Source organism: Trachurus trachurus, assembly GCF_905171665.1.
Source record: "Trachurus trachurus genome assembly, chromosome: 22".
In the NCBI taxonomy this organism is placed as follows: domain Eukaryota; kingdom Metazoa; phylum Chordata; class Actinopteri; order Carangiformes; family Carangidae; genus Trachurus; species Trachurus trachurus.
In genome coordinates this window covers 25,671,310-25,688,392 of record NC_139907.1, presented here as the reverse complement: position 1 = coordinate 25,688,392, position 17,083 = coordinate 25,671,310, and the positions used below count along the sequence as shown (strand labels likewise).

Here is a 17,083-nt window from a genome sequence, read left to right as displayed (position 1 = left end):
GCTGCGGGATTTGGGTGTCCCGGGTCCCTCCCAGGTCTCTCTCAGGACGTCCAAGGGACCTCGAACCTGTCGGCCGTAAAGCAGCTCAAAAGGTGAAAAGCCCGTGGAGGCCTGGGGGACCTCACGGTATGCAAAAAGCAAGAAGGGCAACCAGCGGTCCCAGTCCTTCCCATTGCTTGCCACAAACTTTCTCAACATGCCCTTCAAAGTCTGATTGTACCGCTCTACCAGGCCATCGGTCTGAGGGTGGTATGGAGTGGTCCTAATGCCCTTAATGCCCAACAAACCATAGACCTGTTGCATAGTCTTAGAGAGGAACGCAGTGCCCTGGTCTGTGAGGACCTCCTGTGGGATTCCCACCCTGGAGAACAGCTGCAACAACGCCTGCGCTATTGGACGCGCAGAGATTTTGCGCAGAGGGAAGGCCTCTGGGTAACGAGTTGCATAGTCACATATTACCAAGATGTACCTGTAGCCGGTTTGCGTTCTCTCCAGGGGACCTACAATGTCCATGGCTATGCGAGTAAAGGGCACCTCAATGACTGGAAGTGGCTGAAGAGGGTAAGGGCTTGTCTTCCTTTTGCTTGTCAGCTGACATTCCGGGCAGGACTTACAGTAATTCAGCACCTCACCATAGAGCCCTGGCCAATAAAACCTGGCTGCAACCCTCTCATGGCTCTTGGTGTTGCTAAGGTGACCCGCCCACGGAATTTTGTGCCCCAGCGCTAGTACCTTTTCCCTGAGCTGCTTGGGCACCACTAGCTGCTCGGCCCTGCCCTCTCCCGGCTCATGATACAACAGTCCATCTCTCAAAATGTAGCTTTCTCCAGACAGAGTAGGAGAGACTTCTGTCTGGACACCATCAATGTGAGTGACCCTTGCAAAAGCTTTCTGAAGAGTGGGGTCTTCCTTCTGGAGCTGCCCAAAATTGTCTGGAACCTCCCCCCACTCATCATCTGGCTGGGTAAGTGGTAATTCCTCACTTCTCTCTACCGTCCCCACAAGCTTTTCCTGTCTGCTCTGCATGCGGGACTTCTTACCCCTCGGGCTGACGGGAGCAGAGCCGTCCCCATTAGCAAATGGCAACTCTGCTAGGTCATTGGGTTCAGACTCACCAGTGGATGCTTCAGGGTCCTGTGCTCGGTTCTGGGACCTCGTCACGACCATGCTGACCGGCTGGCTTGTCTGTACCAGCTCGGGTAGGACGAGAATGTCTTGGCCAATTGACCACCGAATGGCTCAGTCCCTTAACCACCCCCACAGTCATCTGATAAGTCTGACCTCTGACCTCTAGATAGACTTCAGCCACCGGGTACTCATGTTCATCACCATTCACACACAAAACCCTCAGTTTCCCACCCGGCATAAAGTCTCTCTTCTCCACCAGGTGGGGCTGCACTAGTGTCTGTGTGCTTCCGGTGTCCAGTAGAGCAATGGCACTCCTCCCATTAACCATAACTGGTGCTGTCTGTAGCCTCCCCACAAAGCCTGTATCCCCCTCTTCTGCTCGTGGGATACAGCAATGGCTGGAGTGCTTGGGCTTTCGATTAGGACACTCAGGCTTAATGTGGCCCTCCTGATGGCAGTAGTAACATACTACCGACCCACTAGATTTCTGCTCTGGGGCATCTCTGGGCCTCACTGGTGGGAGTGAACTTCGGGCAGGCTGTCTACTGGGCTCCCTATTCTTCGGACCACTCCCATACCCAAACCCCTCAGACCTACCTTGAGCTGCGGGTCTTGGCTGGGACTCCATCCGGAAGGTCTTGTGTCCACGCCGAGCCGCCATGAAGCTCTCCACCAGGTCTGCCGCCCGCTGACCATCCTGGGGATCGTGCTCCTTCACCCAGATCCTGATGTCGGGGGTCAGAGTACGAAGGAACTGCTCCATGATGAGGGTCTCGGAGACCTCGCCGATCGTCTTGGTCGCTGGCCGAATCCATTTGTTGAAGAGATCTTTGAGGCGTGTGTACAGCTCCCGAGGCGTCTCTCCAGGCCTGACGTCTGGCTCCCGGAACCTCCTCCGGTACACCTCCTCATTGATCTCGAATTTCTTCAGGATGGCCTCCTTCACACGATCATAGTCCATCGCTTCGTTCGGGTCCATAGCCACATAGGCACTACGCGCTCTGCCAGACAGATACGGCACCAGTAACACCGCCCACTCATGTCTTGGCCAGCGGTACGCCATGGCCAACCTCTCAAATGTGGTGAGGTATTGTTCAATGTCATCCCCCTCCTCAAACCTGGGGATCGCAGCCCTGGACCAGGTCACTGGTGCCGCTGGTGCAGGTGCCATGGCTGCCGGTGCTGCGGCTGCAGGATCGGGAGCCACCGGAGGTGCTGCCACGGCTGGTGCTGCCGGAACTGGAGCTGGTGCTGCCGGAACTGGAGCTGCTGGTGCTGGGGCTGCCGGAGCACCCCCAGTGGGAAATGGAAACCCCCCAACTGAAGCCCGGGCGGTGGTGGAGGTTGACGTCTGCGGTCAGCATCGACATCACCCCGAAGCTGATTCAGCTGGATCTGGACGCCGTTCCACCGCTGCTCCTGCTTCAGTGCCTCCCTCTCCTGGGTTTGGAGGGTCTTGACCAGGAGCTGATGCAAGGTGGCCAGATCGCAACCCTCCGGCTGGTCTCCGCCCGATGCCTGGGCCCCGGCCTCGCTGTCAGACAGCTCCTCTCCTTCCTGCTCCGTTCCCTCTCGGGTCAGCCTGAGGTTATTCATTCTCCCCCAGGCCCGTCCAAACCCTCGGCCTCGCTTTCTACCTCTTCTATCCAGCTTCTCAGGTGGTGCCACAGATCCCACCACTGCCACCAAATGTGAGGGACCGGAGCGGCCTCCCCACTTAATGGGGACCAGGGCAGACCAGAGTTAGGTGTTGGAGGTGGAAAAGAGAGCGCGCCAAGCGTTGAGTTCCAACAATAACAGGCTTTTTATTCTACACAAAAAAGCTGTACAAAAACACTCAAATATGCGGGCAAAGGTAAGTACATGGAACATAGCCTCACAGCAGACTACCTCCACTCAGAGCTCCAGAGAGCTGAATGAAGCTCTCTTAAATACAGCAGCCTACCAAGGCTAATTGGGGCAAACCATTACTGAGGGGAACACCAATAACATAATGGCCCACAACTGCCCCTTTAACACCACCAATACACAATATAATACACAATACCTACTCTCTCCTTTACACACTTCATATACTGTACACAAATATACCACAGCCTTGTACAATAATTAATCAAAACATACACATACAAAATCAAACACCCCTGGGCACCATGGGCTATGCCCACCCGGGCCCCCGCTCGATAAAGCCCGCCCCTGCAGCGGCGCGCGCTTCCACTGAGGAGCTGGGAGACGTGCAGGTGAGTGTGTGAGTGAGTACGAGAGTGTATGAGAGTGTATGCTGGACCAGTGTCTTTAACTGTGAATGGATGAAGTATGGGACGAGCAGTGGGTACCTCACTTCCCGCCAGGATGATTGTATGGAGAGAAACTGTTACAGGTGAGTTGTAGGTGTGGTGAAGGCGAATCGCGGCAAATCGCAGCGCACCGCGCTCCCGACGCCGGCACACGGCTCACGCCGCACATATTTACAAGCACAACAAACACATGATTAATATCAACATAAACACCATACCGACATCCCGGTTTCCCCTAAAGGAGTGTGTGTGTAACTGTGTGTGTGAGATTGTCCACATAGAGTCTTTCTCTCTCCCTCGTGGGAGACGCCAGACCATGGCGTCCACCCCCAGGTGACGGTGAGAAAGGGGAGGGGGTTGCTCACCTTCTCACAATCCCATAGCTTAAAATGCTATTGAAATGCCATTCAAATTAAATTGTTTAAAGGAATAGTTCAACATTTTGGCAAATTGGCCCATTGCCATAGGTTCTTTACCTTAATTGTCGGTGCAAGCTATTTTTAGAATGGCGGAGCAGAGCTGCAAGCTGCTCAGAGCTACGCTACCGAGGCTAATGGGATTTCTTGGTTTCCCTCATCAAACTCATCACTTACACAATCTGGTGGACAAGTTGTGACCTGCACATTCACCACACTATGAGATAATAACGGAACGTTAGACAGTTGTTTTAGAGGTGATAGTGATAGATAGTGTGGTGAATGTGCAGGTCACAAATTGTCCACCAGAGCGTTTTGGAGTTGTTTGTATTTGATGAGTTTGATGAGGGAAACCAAGAAATCCCATCAGCCTCCGTAGCGTAGCTCTGAGCAGCTCACGGCTCTGCTCCACCGTTCTAAAAATAGCGGCTACATTCACACACTTGTGAAATAGCTTGCACCGACAATTTAAGGTAACGAACCTACTCCTAAAACTATAGGGATTATGGCAATGGGCCAATTTGTCAAAATGTTGAACTATCTCTTTAAATGCAAGCTAGTTTGAGTATGTCAACTCTAAAGTTTTTTTACAAATTATAAAAAAAAAACTGACCTGGAGCAAAACTGGTCTTCCCATAAAACTGGACAACACCAGTCCTCTGGCCTACCACCAGCACCCTCTCCCCCAGGCGCACCTCAGGGCCCTCGCACACTGAGCTGCTAGCTGAGGGGGTTCTGCTTCGAACACCTGGGAGAGATAAATTAAACGTTTCACGGCTGGAATAATTAATACCCTCAATTGAATCCTAATAACACTGAGACGACAGAAAGGTCCAGAAAGTCGGTGTCTAGTTTAAACACACCTGCAGCCGTAAGCACAGTGGTGCCAGAATAAGAGTGGAGGGCTGGCGAGGGCGTGGTCCTGGGACTCAGGGAGGCGCGCTCTCTCCTCTGCCTGGCAGGAAGGCGTTGCCTGGGCAGCGGGCGAGGCCGGGCGGGTGGCCCGTGCCGGGAGTCCAGCGAAGAGGACGAAGAGGAGAGGGAGCGGGAGAGAACACCTGTGGTGAGAATGACAGAGGAACGGAGTGACATGAGACACGGGGGAGAGGTTAACCTTCCAACACAGACGGTGCAAACTGACACTTTACAAAACGTCACACTTTATGATACGACAAGGTGGATAAAGCTGTTACATCTAGGCTCGGCTACGATGGGGGCTGTGAATGTGGTCCATTCTGCTGTCTAATGTCACACGGCACAGAATGTGTGCCTCCCCTCTTAATACTGAACCCACCATCCATCCATTCGGGGACTTTTAGAATTCCTCTGAAATAAATGAGCTCAGCCAATTATTCATTCTCCAGTTTCAGTCTTGTGAATGTAGCCGTGCCTATAGCACTCAGATCCACACAATTACCACTGTACTTTTGCAGAAATCCAGGCAGCTGTGTCACATCATTCTACAGCTAGACAAATCAAGTGGGCGCAATCTTTTACAGTTGCTTGTCCCATTAGCGAGGTCCAACTGAGGGCCAACATGCTAATCCCCTCCCAACATGAGGGATGAGATATGAGAGGAGGAGGGGGGGGGGGGGTGCCCAGTTTCACTCTTTAAAAGCCATTTGGACGCAAGACCTCATTAAGCTTTTAACTTTCACAGACCTTCACAGGCCATAAGTTCATTAAGTGCTCAACTCTTATAGGCTAATTGATTAAAACTGTGCCAAAGTGGTTTAAGAAGAGAAGATTCAGCTACAGTCAAATTGGAAGCCAGACAGAGATGGGCAAATAACATTTCAGCCTTTGCCAAAAATTGTTTTCAATAGTAAGTCTTATGCTTAAGCTAATGGGCCCAGGAGAGTGGATGGCAATGCACAGGAATAACAGCTGAAGCTGCTGATTCTGTCATCTCTGTTTGAGCTGATCAATCCTTCATGGTCTTAACTGATCACTGGACTGTTGTGGTTTTGGCTTCATGCAAACTGAACATAACTTGGGGCATATTGCATTTTTTAGGTTGCGGAATATATCTGAAATTCAGGTTACGCTCAGTATTCACTTGCTACTGACACACGTCTATGTTTCCATCTAAATGCAGATGGAAATTCGATTCTACCGTTTAAATTATGCTTGAATTGCAAATGCATCTACTGCTGGATACACAGTGGTATGTCAAAGTTTGAGACGGAGCAAAAACAGCACATCTCTGTGAGAGAAGGCACTGACGCTGCTGTTGAACTACCCACAGATGGATTATGATGAAGGATTCAAATATTAAGGTGCACTAATTATCAGAGACGGGTGGTGATTAGGAGTGTGTGGAGCTAGGATTTGACAATTACAGGAGATTATGTTAAATAGTGAAAAGCCATTCCACACAACACTCTCTGATGCATAGTGCAGTAGAGCACACGCAGCTGTTACCACAGTACCTGTCTTTGTCAGTGAGGCATCTCCCTCTGTGCCCTGACTGGCACCAGGTGGACTTTTTTGATTATCAATGGGTTTTTTGACAGATGGAGATAAACCTTCACTCCCACACACACACACACACACACACATAGATACACACACATACACACAGACAAAAGAGAGACAGTGACTTCTTTTTAAAACACACAGATCACTAATCATCTTAGTCAGATTAGAAGATAAATAATGAATCACAGTTCCACAATGTTTGCATAGTTTGAAAGTCACTTTGGAAACTGTGTAGTAGTTTGGCAAGTGGAATGAGCAGAACTAGGAATGTCTGTCATTCTGTATCTGTTGAAGGACTGTTTGACTGTTACAATGATCAGGAGAGCACTGGAAACATAATGATCATAGGTGTGTAGTTTTGTAGCCGTTCAAAGCAACAACAACACATATCCAAATGTGAATCCAATGTAGGAATACTGTTCCAATAGTTTATCAGGTGTGGAGAAATGAAAGAAAATTACAAATCAAGAAAACTTGGAAGTTAGATGTGCGGCTCTCCATGAGTGGTCGAAGAGGCAGAGTCTGAGGAGCGACAGAACAATAAGCAATAAATCAGGAGAGCAGGAGAGAGTGAAGAAATGCAAAGAAAAGGACAGCATGGCATTGTTGAGCAGCACTGAAACAAGAATTACAGAAAGGCTTTTTTTGATTGAATTAAGATTGTATTTCACTCCAACACACAATGAAAATACTTGAATATGCTGAAACAAGCAGTTATACCCACACAAAAGGACCAATTACAGTAAATTCAAAAGGCGTCAAGAAATCTCAGCACACAAAGAGAACGTACATTTCTTGCAGAAGTAAACATAATGTTCTTTAAGTCATTTAGGACCCTAATCCAAACAAGTTCCAGCTTAATATATTGTTTGTTGACTTGAATTAAATTGACAATTAAACTGACAAAAGCCTGATGAAAGAGTCAGCTCTTTAATTGGCTATAAATTCAACACCCGTGTTTCTAAACCGATTTAAGGCCAAAGTCATGAGGATTCAAATTCATACACCAATCTGCCACATAAACTGTCTCACATTACGCTCCACTCATAAATATGTCACCCTGGGTTAAATTTTATACTGCGCTTTGTAAAGGCAGTAGGAAAATCTCAAATCAGCTTGTTATTTATTGATTGCCATTTCAGCTCACATTTAGAGGCAGCTGGCAAACGCTGCCCTCAGAGGCCGACTTGTGTGTCTCCTTTGAACCCCAAACAGGAGACTACATTGCAACTCAGAATACCAAACATTTCTTGTCACTTGACCTTTAGCTTGCAGGGACCTCCTGGCTCTATCTAGCCCTTCCACATACTGACGCTCACCTCAAGTGACGCACTGCAGCACAGGCTGGGGCTTGGTGAATCAAGCCGTGTTTTGTGAGCGTTGTCTACGTTTCCCCCGCCCTTTGAGGACTGAGCTACAGTTGACACTTTCTAATAGGGTCCAGTCTGGCATTCTGCTGTGTCTGTCTCTCCAGGTTAGCCAGACTGTCCCACAATGACCCATCCAATCTATAGATACACACAAGTGTGCTGTCTGCCCTGCTGATCCCAGGAGACGCCAACACGCAGGTGGCTCCTGGAGTTTGGGCAGTAAATGGCTGACAAAAGCCCTGGAAAGTATTCAGTCATAAATTAGCTGCTTAGCTGTATGGAGGTGCCAATACACACACTCGCACTCACACATACACCTCACATGCATTGCAGGCCACACATACACACTCATACACACCTTGTGATGAATGGCTGCCAGGCTATTCAGCCTGTCTATGCCCTAGTTATTAAACCCTGCTTAATTGGACTATCAATCACTGGATTCCATAGGCCACTATGAGGTCCGCCATTCCAGTCACGTCCAGATCAATTGGAGTTCGATACATTTGAATATTACATCACCAAAAAACAGCTATAAACCCTGGAAGGTGGAGGTGCTACCAAAAGTGACGAGGTATTCTGAGGTAACTGGACTATGTTAGGACTGAACATTAGTCTGAAGTTGAGGATGTGGGCATCCAAGGACTGTCAGAGGAAGGTCTTGTCAGTGGTTTAATTTATGCATTGTGCTCTGGCACTGGTTCAGAATCCACTTTTCAAAGCATTCGAAGAAGATTAATATGAAAGGCAAGATGCAATAAATCCTGCCATGGCTCATGTGGGCTGAGAACGTTGAGAAAGCTTCTTTTTGGCTCATAAGAGGCCATCAGCTGGAGCCGTGACTCAGCTGATAACCTCATCTGGACGCTGTGGACTGACTCACTCGCTCCACAGGAGACTAAAAGCCCACTGTGTCATCATGGAGACTTTCAGCATGGGCATCCATTTGGTGTCTAGAATTAGTGTGGTCCAAGAGCATCTGCAATTAATACAGCATCCTTTATTTTATTCAGATTTTTTATTATTATTATGAAACACGCAGATGTTATAGACTTAATACTCCTCTCAATAGTTTTACACTCCATGCAGTTGGGGATAAATAACAATTCATGTATCCATACTACTGAATACATGGTACTAACTCATACTTACTTTCTGCAGGTGTCTCTGTCTCTAGATCTGCAGAGTCTAAATGTGAGACTGTGAACAATCTGCTGCACTCATGATCCTGTTCAACACCCACTTACAATTATTATTATTATTAGTCTCTGGGTTATTATCATTGGCTCTATTTTCATCTGTTTTATTATTAGTATTATTATTTATCCTATTACCTGTTCCATTATTGTTTTTTCAATCATCATCATCATCATCTTTATTATTACCACTGGTGTCTATTGGTCTCTCTGCTCTATATGAAATGAGATCATCTCTGTTATGACTCAGCACAGCATAAAAAACTGAATTCATTTGTTTGAATTACATAAACACTGGACATACTATTCTTGTTTAGGACACGCCCTCAGTTTCCATGCACATTACTGAACATCGCTGTTGTTACTGTTCACTCATGTAAATTATTAGAATTAGTTCAATTAGTATCATTATGTATAGACTGCCTTTAAAACAAAAGCCTTTGCCTTAGTGAGGTAATGGAGCAGCTGAAGCTGCACTTGTCTGGTTTTACGAGCAGCAAATAAAAATATACTACGTCTGAGTAATCACAATGTACAGAGTACAAATTATATTTGGAGGATTGGATTGCAATTTTTGAGACTTGGCCACAATTGTTTTCCTGGATTGTGTTCAGGTTTGTCTCCCCTTGGATGCTGCACACTCCAAACTGTGAAGCACTTCAAATAAATGTTTAAAATCCTAAGGTATACTGTATTCTACCAACAGTGCACGTAGACAAAGCAGAACCTATACCTTTGAAAAGTTATACAGTCTTGTATGTATGTAAAGTGTATTTTACTGTATAACATGCTGACAGTTAGAAAGTCGAGAGAGAGGATGAACTAACACAAACAGAAAGTCCTACAAGGAAGGGTGAACTGCTGTAATGCTGTTAGTGAACAATGGGGGGGCGAATCCCACCAATACCTCATTTTAATCACATCATCCCTCAAGTAATGAGATGACAGACAAACAGAAGTCACCGTTTCCATGCTGCTACTCTCAGTTTATGGCCCACAGCCCCTCAAAGGTCAGTGCACTGGAATTAAGCTATTTGTTGAACTAACAGACAACATAAGGAAGTCTTTTATAAGAAAGACCTGTTGTCCACATCTGTGTTCTCCTCCAGAGGACTGTACATGAGCTCACCTGTGGCTGGACTAACACTGACCCCTCTGACATCTTTCTTAGATGTGTTTTTCTGTCTCACTGCCTTTGTAGTTCCTGCTAAGACCTCTTCATTTTACCTATTTCTTTAATTTAGAGTCATTTGTGCCACAATTCCTCAGGAAAACCCGCTGCTCCAAATTTTCTAATCTCAGCCTCATGATGATGATGTGGCAGAACTTGAACACAGCTGAGATTACTGGTCCAATCGGTAGCTCTCTCACTCTCTTAACAAATAATTATATCAGTTCCTAGCAGTAATATTCAGAAGAGTTATGACCTGTTTGTCATTTGATCTTTACCTGTGTTGATCTTGGAGGTGATGCGGGACAAATCTATGCGACGAGGGGGTCGTATGGGTGTAGACGTCTTTGTGGCACTTAGTTTATGTCTTTCCAGTGGTTTGCTTATCTTGGAAAGGGGAGCAAATATTCCTGTGAAAAAGGAGATTTTGTTATTCAGCATAAAGATGAATCTAAACAAATTAGAACATCATGGAAAAGTTCATTTATTTCAATAGTTCAATTCAAATAGTGAAACTCATATATCACATAGAATCATTACACAGACTGAAATATTTCATGTCTTTATTTCTTTTAATTGTAATGATTAGGGCTTACCTTTAACAAAAACAACAAATTCAGTAAATCAAAGAATGAGAATATAGTAAAGATTAATGCACCTGTATACAGTGTAGTACAACCTACCATGTTTGCCTCTGCAGGTGAAATACTGAACGCCTGCGACCGAGCCGTCATTCTTGCCCTCTGGTTTGTCCAGCTCCACTCCGGCCCAGAGGCCTCCGGAGAACTCAGTGCTGCCGCAGAATCGCAGGGTTCCGACCTGCGCGCACACAAATATGTACAACATCAAAACTAATATGAACAATCTGCAGAACAAATCAGCACAAAAATCAACACATGATGTCAGTCTCATCATGTCAGGGGCAGAACCCCGTCAGAAACTCAACAACAGTCTGAAATGTCTGCGTTTCACTAAGGCAGCAGACAAGATAAACAATTAAAGGGAAGAGAGAGATCAAATCATTGCAGTGTGCCAGACAGCGCAGGGAAGATAATAATAACAATTTTGATTAGCCAATCTCTACGACTTGGCAGAATGCGGTTCTGTTTTCTGTGTATCATGGAAATCTATTAATGGCTCTTTCTTTCAGAGCAAATGCCCAACTGCGCCAGAATTAGTGTTTTCTTATCATCGACGTGTCTCTATCGCTGCATCTACCAAACATGTGTATGTGTGTGCAGCCGATCAGACACTGCAGACTACAGCCAACATCACACAAAACAATTACATGGGTCATGCGGGCTCTGATTACATGGCAAGAATAGGGACTATTACTGTGGTTTTCAATTCAACAGTTGACCTTAATGTGTCATCAGTCAAACACACTCAACAAAAGCTGATGATGAGTTATGGTTGTAAAAATGTCTGGGACAAGAAGTCTGTGTTACAGGAGAATTTCGGTCATTTTCTTAATAATTGCTCTACAGCTCTAGGTCCCATAGGAAAAAATCTGAGAAAAATCTGTGCAGACTCGGGACTGTTTCCATATCAACAAAGACAAAAACGCAAGGAAAACATGGATTTAGAGGAAAAAAATGATTTTGGCATCAATATGAATATAACTGCATTTTCCCCATTCAAAATCTTTTTTTCCCCTCTTAAATCCATGTTTTCTTTGCATTTTTGTCTTTGTTGATATGGAAACAACAATTCTCCTTTAAGCTCCTCTTACCAGTTAGTAAAATTAAGCAGACAAAGTGGAGGGTTAAAAAAAAACTGATTCCCTTTAGTGCAGATATATGTGCCACACATGATATTATTATGAACTTATAATAAATGTGTCTCAGCTGTGATCTCAACTGAACTGAACACCATCATCCTCCAGCAGAGTGCTGAGACTGGCAGATTCAATGCCAGTTTGCTACCTGAATGGCTAATGTTTGAAAATTCTGTAACTGTTGCTCTGATGCTCGGTGCTTCAATTTTTTCCTGAACCATTTCCACCAGGTTGAGTCAAAGCACCAAATCACTGGAGAAGCAATCATGGCATTTCCTCCACGATCTGCAATGCACTTCTTTGCAGTTTGGATGATATAAAAGTAACGGCAAGCAGGCCGTCTCTACTACTGTGCACTAACACCAGGCGCATGATTTGTAAAGAAACACATCTTCCAACTTCACTAACTGCAATTGATTTGTCTGCAAGCAACACGCTGAGCTCTCGCACAGTAAATCTGAAAAGCCTTAAAGCCACCCAAGTTCACCTTGACAGACATGTGGAGCGAATCCAGACAAGTATTACAGATCGAGGGAAAACTCCCTGGATCACTTGTTATCAAATTCTTTCTCTACTCACATTTCCCTAAAAGCATAAAATGATGAGTAAAACCAACCATTTCAAAAAGTTGGGTTTTGGTTTTTTTAATGAGCTTTTTGGGTGAGAGCTTGTAGAGCAAAAAAACAAGAACACACAAAACCCAGAGTTTACTTCATCAGGATTTGACTCGGTGTATGAGCTACTTACTTATTAGAAGTATTTAGTTGTGGATTGATTATTCTGAAATGATTTTTTTTTGCTAGTATTCTGTTTGCTTATTATTTGTTTAGTTGTTTTCTTGTTCATTATTTGTGGGCACATCGTCAGCACCAAAGGCTACATGTACTGTACTGTAGGTCGCTGGTTAGGGACCAGGGTGCACCTGGGTGGGCTTATGGTTTTTTACCAGAGTGGAAGAAGCATAAAGGAATTTCTTTGGTTCATTTGTTGCTTGATCCTTTTGGTTGAAAAAACTCCCTTTTTTGTTGGAAACAAAATATGGAATTTGCAGCAGTGGTCGTTTGATTTTTTTTAAATGATTTTACGGGTTTGATTTGGACCTTTTTGGTTTTCAACAAACGGCCGTTACACTCAGCGATCATGTCACTGTGATTTAAAATTGTGTGTGGCTATGACGATTTGCTGAAGCCAGGTTTTGGACCAATGGCACAAAGAGTGGACGTCTCCTTTTCCTGCTTTATTGAACCACTACATACCGTAGATTCAAATGGACTGGGCCCATGTTGTCTGACTGATGACTACAGGCACACATCAGTCATTAGAGATGGGCTGCTGTTGCCAAATTTAAGTAGCAGGACAGAGAAAGCACAAAGATCACAGCTATTCATTAAATTGTAGAGCCGGGGCAGTGAGGCTGAACTATGCCATTGACACAGTTGTAGAACTATGAATTTTATTTGAACTACGGTGCAAAAGCTTCACTGCTTTCAAAGCCTGCTTCATGTCAAAAGGATTACACAGGGCTTACACCACTACACTGAAGTTGAGTGGTTAGGTCAAGCAGTTACAGTATTTCATGAAGCCATTAGAGTACACTGTATGCTTCAAAGTACATTTCTAAATCATATGTGACTGCACTGTGACAGGTCAAGACCTTCTGAGTGAATGCTAATAATGACAGTGTTGTATGTGACTACATACCAAGGCATCGTTCGCTTACACTTGACTTTTTAAATTTGCAATTACTTGAGGTCACATTTTCACTGCTACAATGACTAAACCAAAATAGGTTTGTTAATATGTGCAGTTCAGTGAATAAAAAAGTCTAAAGGAAGAGGATGAGCCACAGCCGAAGAGGAAATAAGTAAGTATTTTAAACCTATATATTTATGGAGTTGGATGAACTTAAAGATGTTTACAGACAGTAGATAGGCTCATGATATGGCATAACAAGCAGCAACATAACCCTGACAGCTGGAATGATGCCAAATGGTGTTACCTAGCAACAGAATATTTTTTTCTTTGTTGAGGGCTGAAATAATTGTCAAAATAAATTGCAAAAGCTTTACTTCTGTCTTTGTTGAGGATAAGCCACTATACAGCCACACTGCACTGATGTGATGTGGCCACAGGCAGGAGGATGAGAGTGCAACACTTGGGTTTGTGCAGTCTTGTTTTTTAATTGGTGTATATAGAATACAGCACATTGATTCAACCAGTAATCCTGCCAAGAAACTTCACTGTGTTGTCTTCTAATGCTGAGAAGAGACGTGGAATCTACTCCAACCATTTCATGTACTGTACATAGGCAAATAAAAATCTATGTGCTGTGTGTTAATGCCTCTGTAGAGATAACCAGAAAACACAGTGATCGTGAACATTTGACCAACTCAGGTTCAGTCCTCAGCTAGAGTGCTTCCACCTTGGCCAGGTGCTACATCAAACAACTCCTGATTGTGTTTGTCGGATGGGAAAATGGTGAAGGATCATGTCCTTGTCACTGCACTGGTGAGTCATGCTAGCTCATCTGGCTCCTGTTCAGAGAGGGGTGGACTGGAATAGCTTAAAGCTCCCCTCACTTTACATCCTCCTTGGAAGAAGAAGGAGAAGAAAACAGTAGGAAATTAACTGCGAATGGGTCAAATCTTTCTTCTAGAGTTTGTGGATGAGTAACAGGGGACAAATATAACAACAGAAAATGTCAATTATTAACAGCAAGAGCCGCTGTGAGGAAGAGATAAAAAAGCTGGAATATATCCATGAAGTGAAAATGTCCGCTAGACAAATTCCTCTGGTGTTCCTGCCAAATACATAATATACCATACTATAAATACCATTCTATTGTAGAGAGGATCTTTTATAAGCAATTTGGAACAAAGTGTTTTTGACAGTTTAGCATAAAAAAAAGTTACATTGAAATTAGATTTTAAAATTAAAAAAAATTAAAAAAAAAAAAAAAAAATTAAAAATGCGAAATTTCAGAATCTGCCATCTCCATCTACTTGTAGTCAAGTTATAATTTTTGTCGTCTGTGCCATTTCAAATGTAATAGAGGAGCACGCACCAGGGGGACAGGATAATCATTTTGAAAAAGGATAAGAGGAATAAAAATTTAGAGACTAAAGTCAGAAACTAAAGCAAACTGACAGAAAATATATTTAAAACAGACTACAACGATAGGAATTATACTGAAGCATTTGAGCTGTCTGGATTTATTCACTGGGGCCTCGGCTCAGCCAGAAGGCCGTGCCCTTTTGGAGATGGGTTGAACAGAACCTCTGATCTACGGTTAGTTCTACGACTCCATTTTACATCACAGAGCCATGATGGCCGACAGCAGCTTCTCCCTCACTGAGTTCAATTCAGTTTCTCCCTGGAAATGGAGAAATGTTCAGTCATTTGAATTCAGCTGATCATCAGCTCCTAATTACAGTGCTGTGAGACTTCCCTCTATTGTACCACTGTGAGATACGGCTGATGAAAAAGGTGAATACAGCAGAAAAAATCCTTAAGACTGAAAATAGTGCAGCTGAATGATTAATGAAGACACTTTAAATTGCATCTGCCCTCTGGTAGCGACCTGCCACACACCTTCTGTCCAGCTATCACCACGCGTTCACCTAGACGGATTCCCATGGTGGCCAGCTGTATCCTGGCCTTGTCGGAGAGAGCGGGGGGCGACTGGGCCTGCACGGTGAGGGGCAGCGGGGAGCTGGGTCTCGGTAAAGACCGTCTCAGCAAAGTCCGGAGCTCTTTGGCCACAGCTGCTGCATCTGCCATGTCCAAGGGCATGTCGAGGGGATCGGGCACCACGTCTGCCGGGCACTGTCCTTTTTCATTCTGAGGGAGGAAACAAAGAACAAGTGCAGACGAGTAATGACTATCTGATAATAAAATGTGAAGTTCAGTTCACGACTGCAAGCACATGAGAGTAAAACTTCATTTTTTGCTCTCATTATCAGAAAGTCCTGTTATTATTTCTATAACAAGGATAAGCTTAACACAATCTTTAATCTTATCTCTGCACCCAGAGCAAAATAGGCATCAGTGTGTTTCCAACCAATTGATCAGCAGGCACAGACGTTTAGTCAAGCAGCTCAAAGACACTGCAGTCAGCGAGAACTGAGACAGTCAGTAAGCAGGTGGCAACAAAGGTGGTTGGAGTCGGCCCCAGAGGTGGCACCAAGCACCATAGAATTTGCTATCCCCTTCAACAACAATATATCTTCAAAGCAATGGTCGACGTTGAGAAAGACAATGAGAAAGAATTTGAAAAGATTTCTCCATCGGTCAAACAATGACCTGATGTTTACTTTCGTTTTGTCGCATCTTTCTTTCGGTCTTTGCTGGTGGGGTGAGCAAGTCACTTAATTCATGTATTCAATGTGTTTATTGCTGAATTGCTCAGAGCCTTACAAACCACTCCTATAGCTTCAAATGCAGGAGGGGGTCGGGACGAGGCCGGACGAGGAGCAGGGGAGGTCAAATTGAGCGAGGGGATTGGATGGAGGGTACAAGAGAGAGAGTGCAAATTTGATTGGTCAATTTCTTTGCAGTTCTGCAGCCACTAGAGAGAATGGATGGAATTGGTTCCTTTTGCTCTTCACATTGTGTAGGTCACACTTTTTGGCCTAAACCACCATCTAAATTATGTTAATAATAAAGATCAATCTTTCTCAGCGCTGACCATAGATTTAACAAACCAAGACGTGTTGTTATGATGCAACACTGAGCTAATACATAAACTCTACCAGGTGAGCCTGGGTGTCCTAACAATGGTGATTCTTAATTTCATTTGTCCACAGCCTCTTTATACGTCTTCATACTGCATGAAAAGCTTCAGTTCATTAAATCCCTGCAGCCTCGTGAAGGCAGCAGGACACATGTGTTAATAACACTCAGGTGCCATTATGCACAGCTATGAGCTGTGTTTATCTTTATTAAAACACATTCAAATGAAACCAGGCTGCTGGAGAGCAAAGCCATTACACACATCAAACTGGTCATTATGACTCTGTATTCTCTTGTTTATCTAGGAGATGTCAGATTATAGCGGCTCATCAATCCTGCGTCCTTCCTGGCTTTCTGTTTAGCAAAGGTAGCATTTCATGTTTTATTCTTGGAATGCATTATGGGGTGAATGCTGTTGTGTCACATTTTACAGTATGAAAATTTATGGCATGAGATGGAGTAGAAATAAAAGTGAAATAATGTTGGATTTATGTGGTTGTATAAATGGCTTCATCA

General features: G+C 44.5%; 1 protein-coding gene across 1 annotated transcript in view; it reads right to left on the bottom strand.

The window, feature by feature from the left end:
• The window catches only part of LOC311005685 (CAP-Gly domain-containing linker protein 4), a 44,887-nt gene that overhangs the window by 14,708 nt on the left and 13,096 nt on the right, over positions 1-17,083 (bottom strand). Inside the window, exons 8-13 of the mRNA XM_083998207.1 lie at positions 15,428-15,676; positions 10,743-10,878; positions 10,338-10,469; positions 6,274-6,369; positions 4,705-4,899; positions 4,455-4,589 (exon numbers count right to left, since the gene is read on the bottom strand). Of these exons, the coding sequence (XP_083854333.1) occupies positions 4,455-4,589; positions 4,705-4,899; positions 6,274-6,369; positions 10,338-10,469; positions 10,743-10,878; positions 15,428-15,676 (943 nt within the window). The remainder of the gene's footprint in view (positions 1-4,454; positions 4,590-4,704; positions 4,900-6,273; positions 6,370-10,337; positions 10,470-10,742; positions 10,879-15,427; positions 15,677-17,083) is intronic.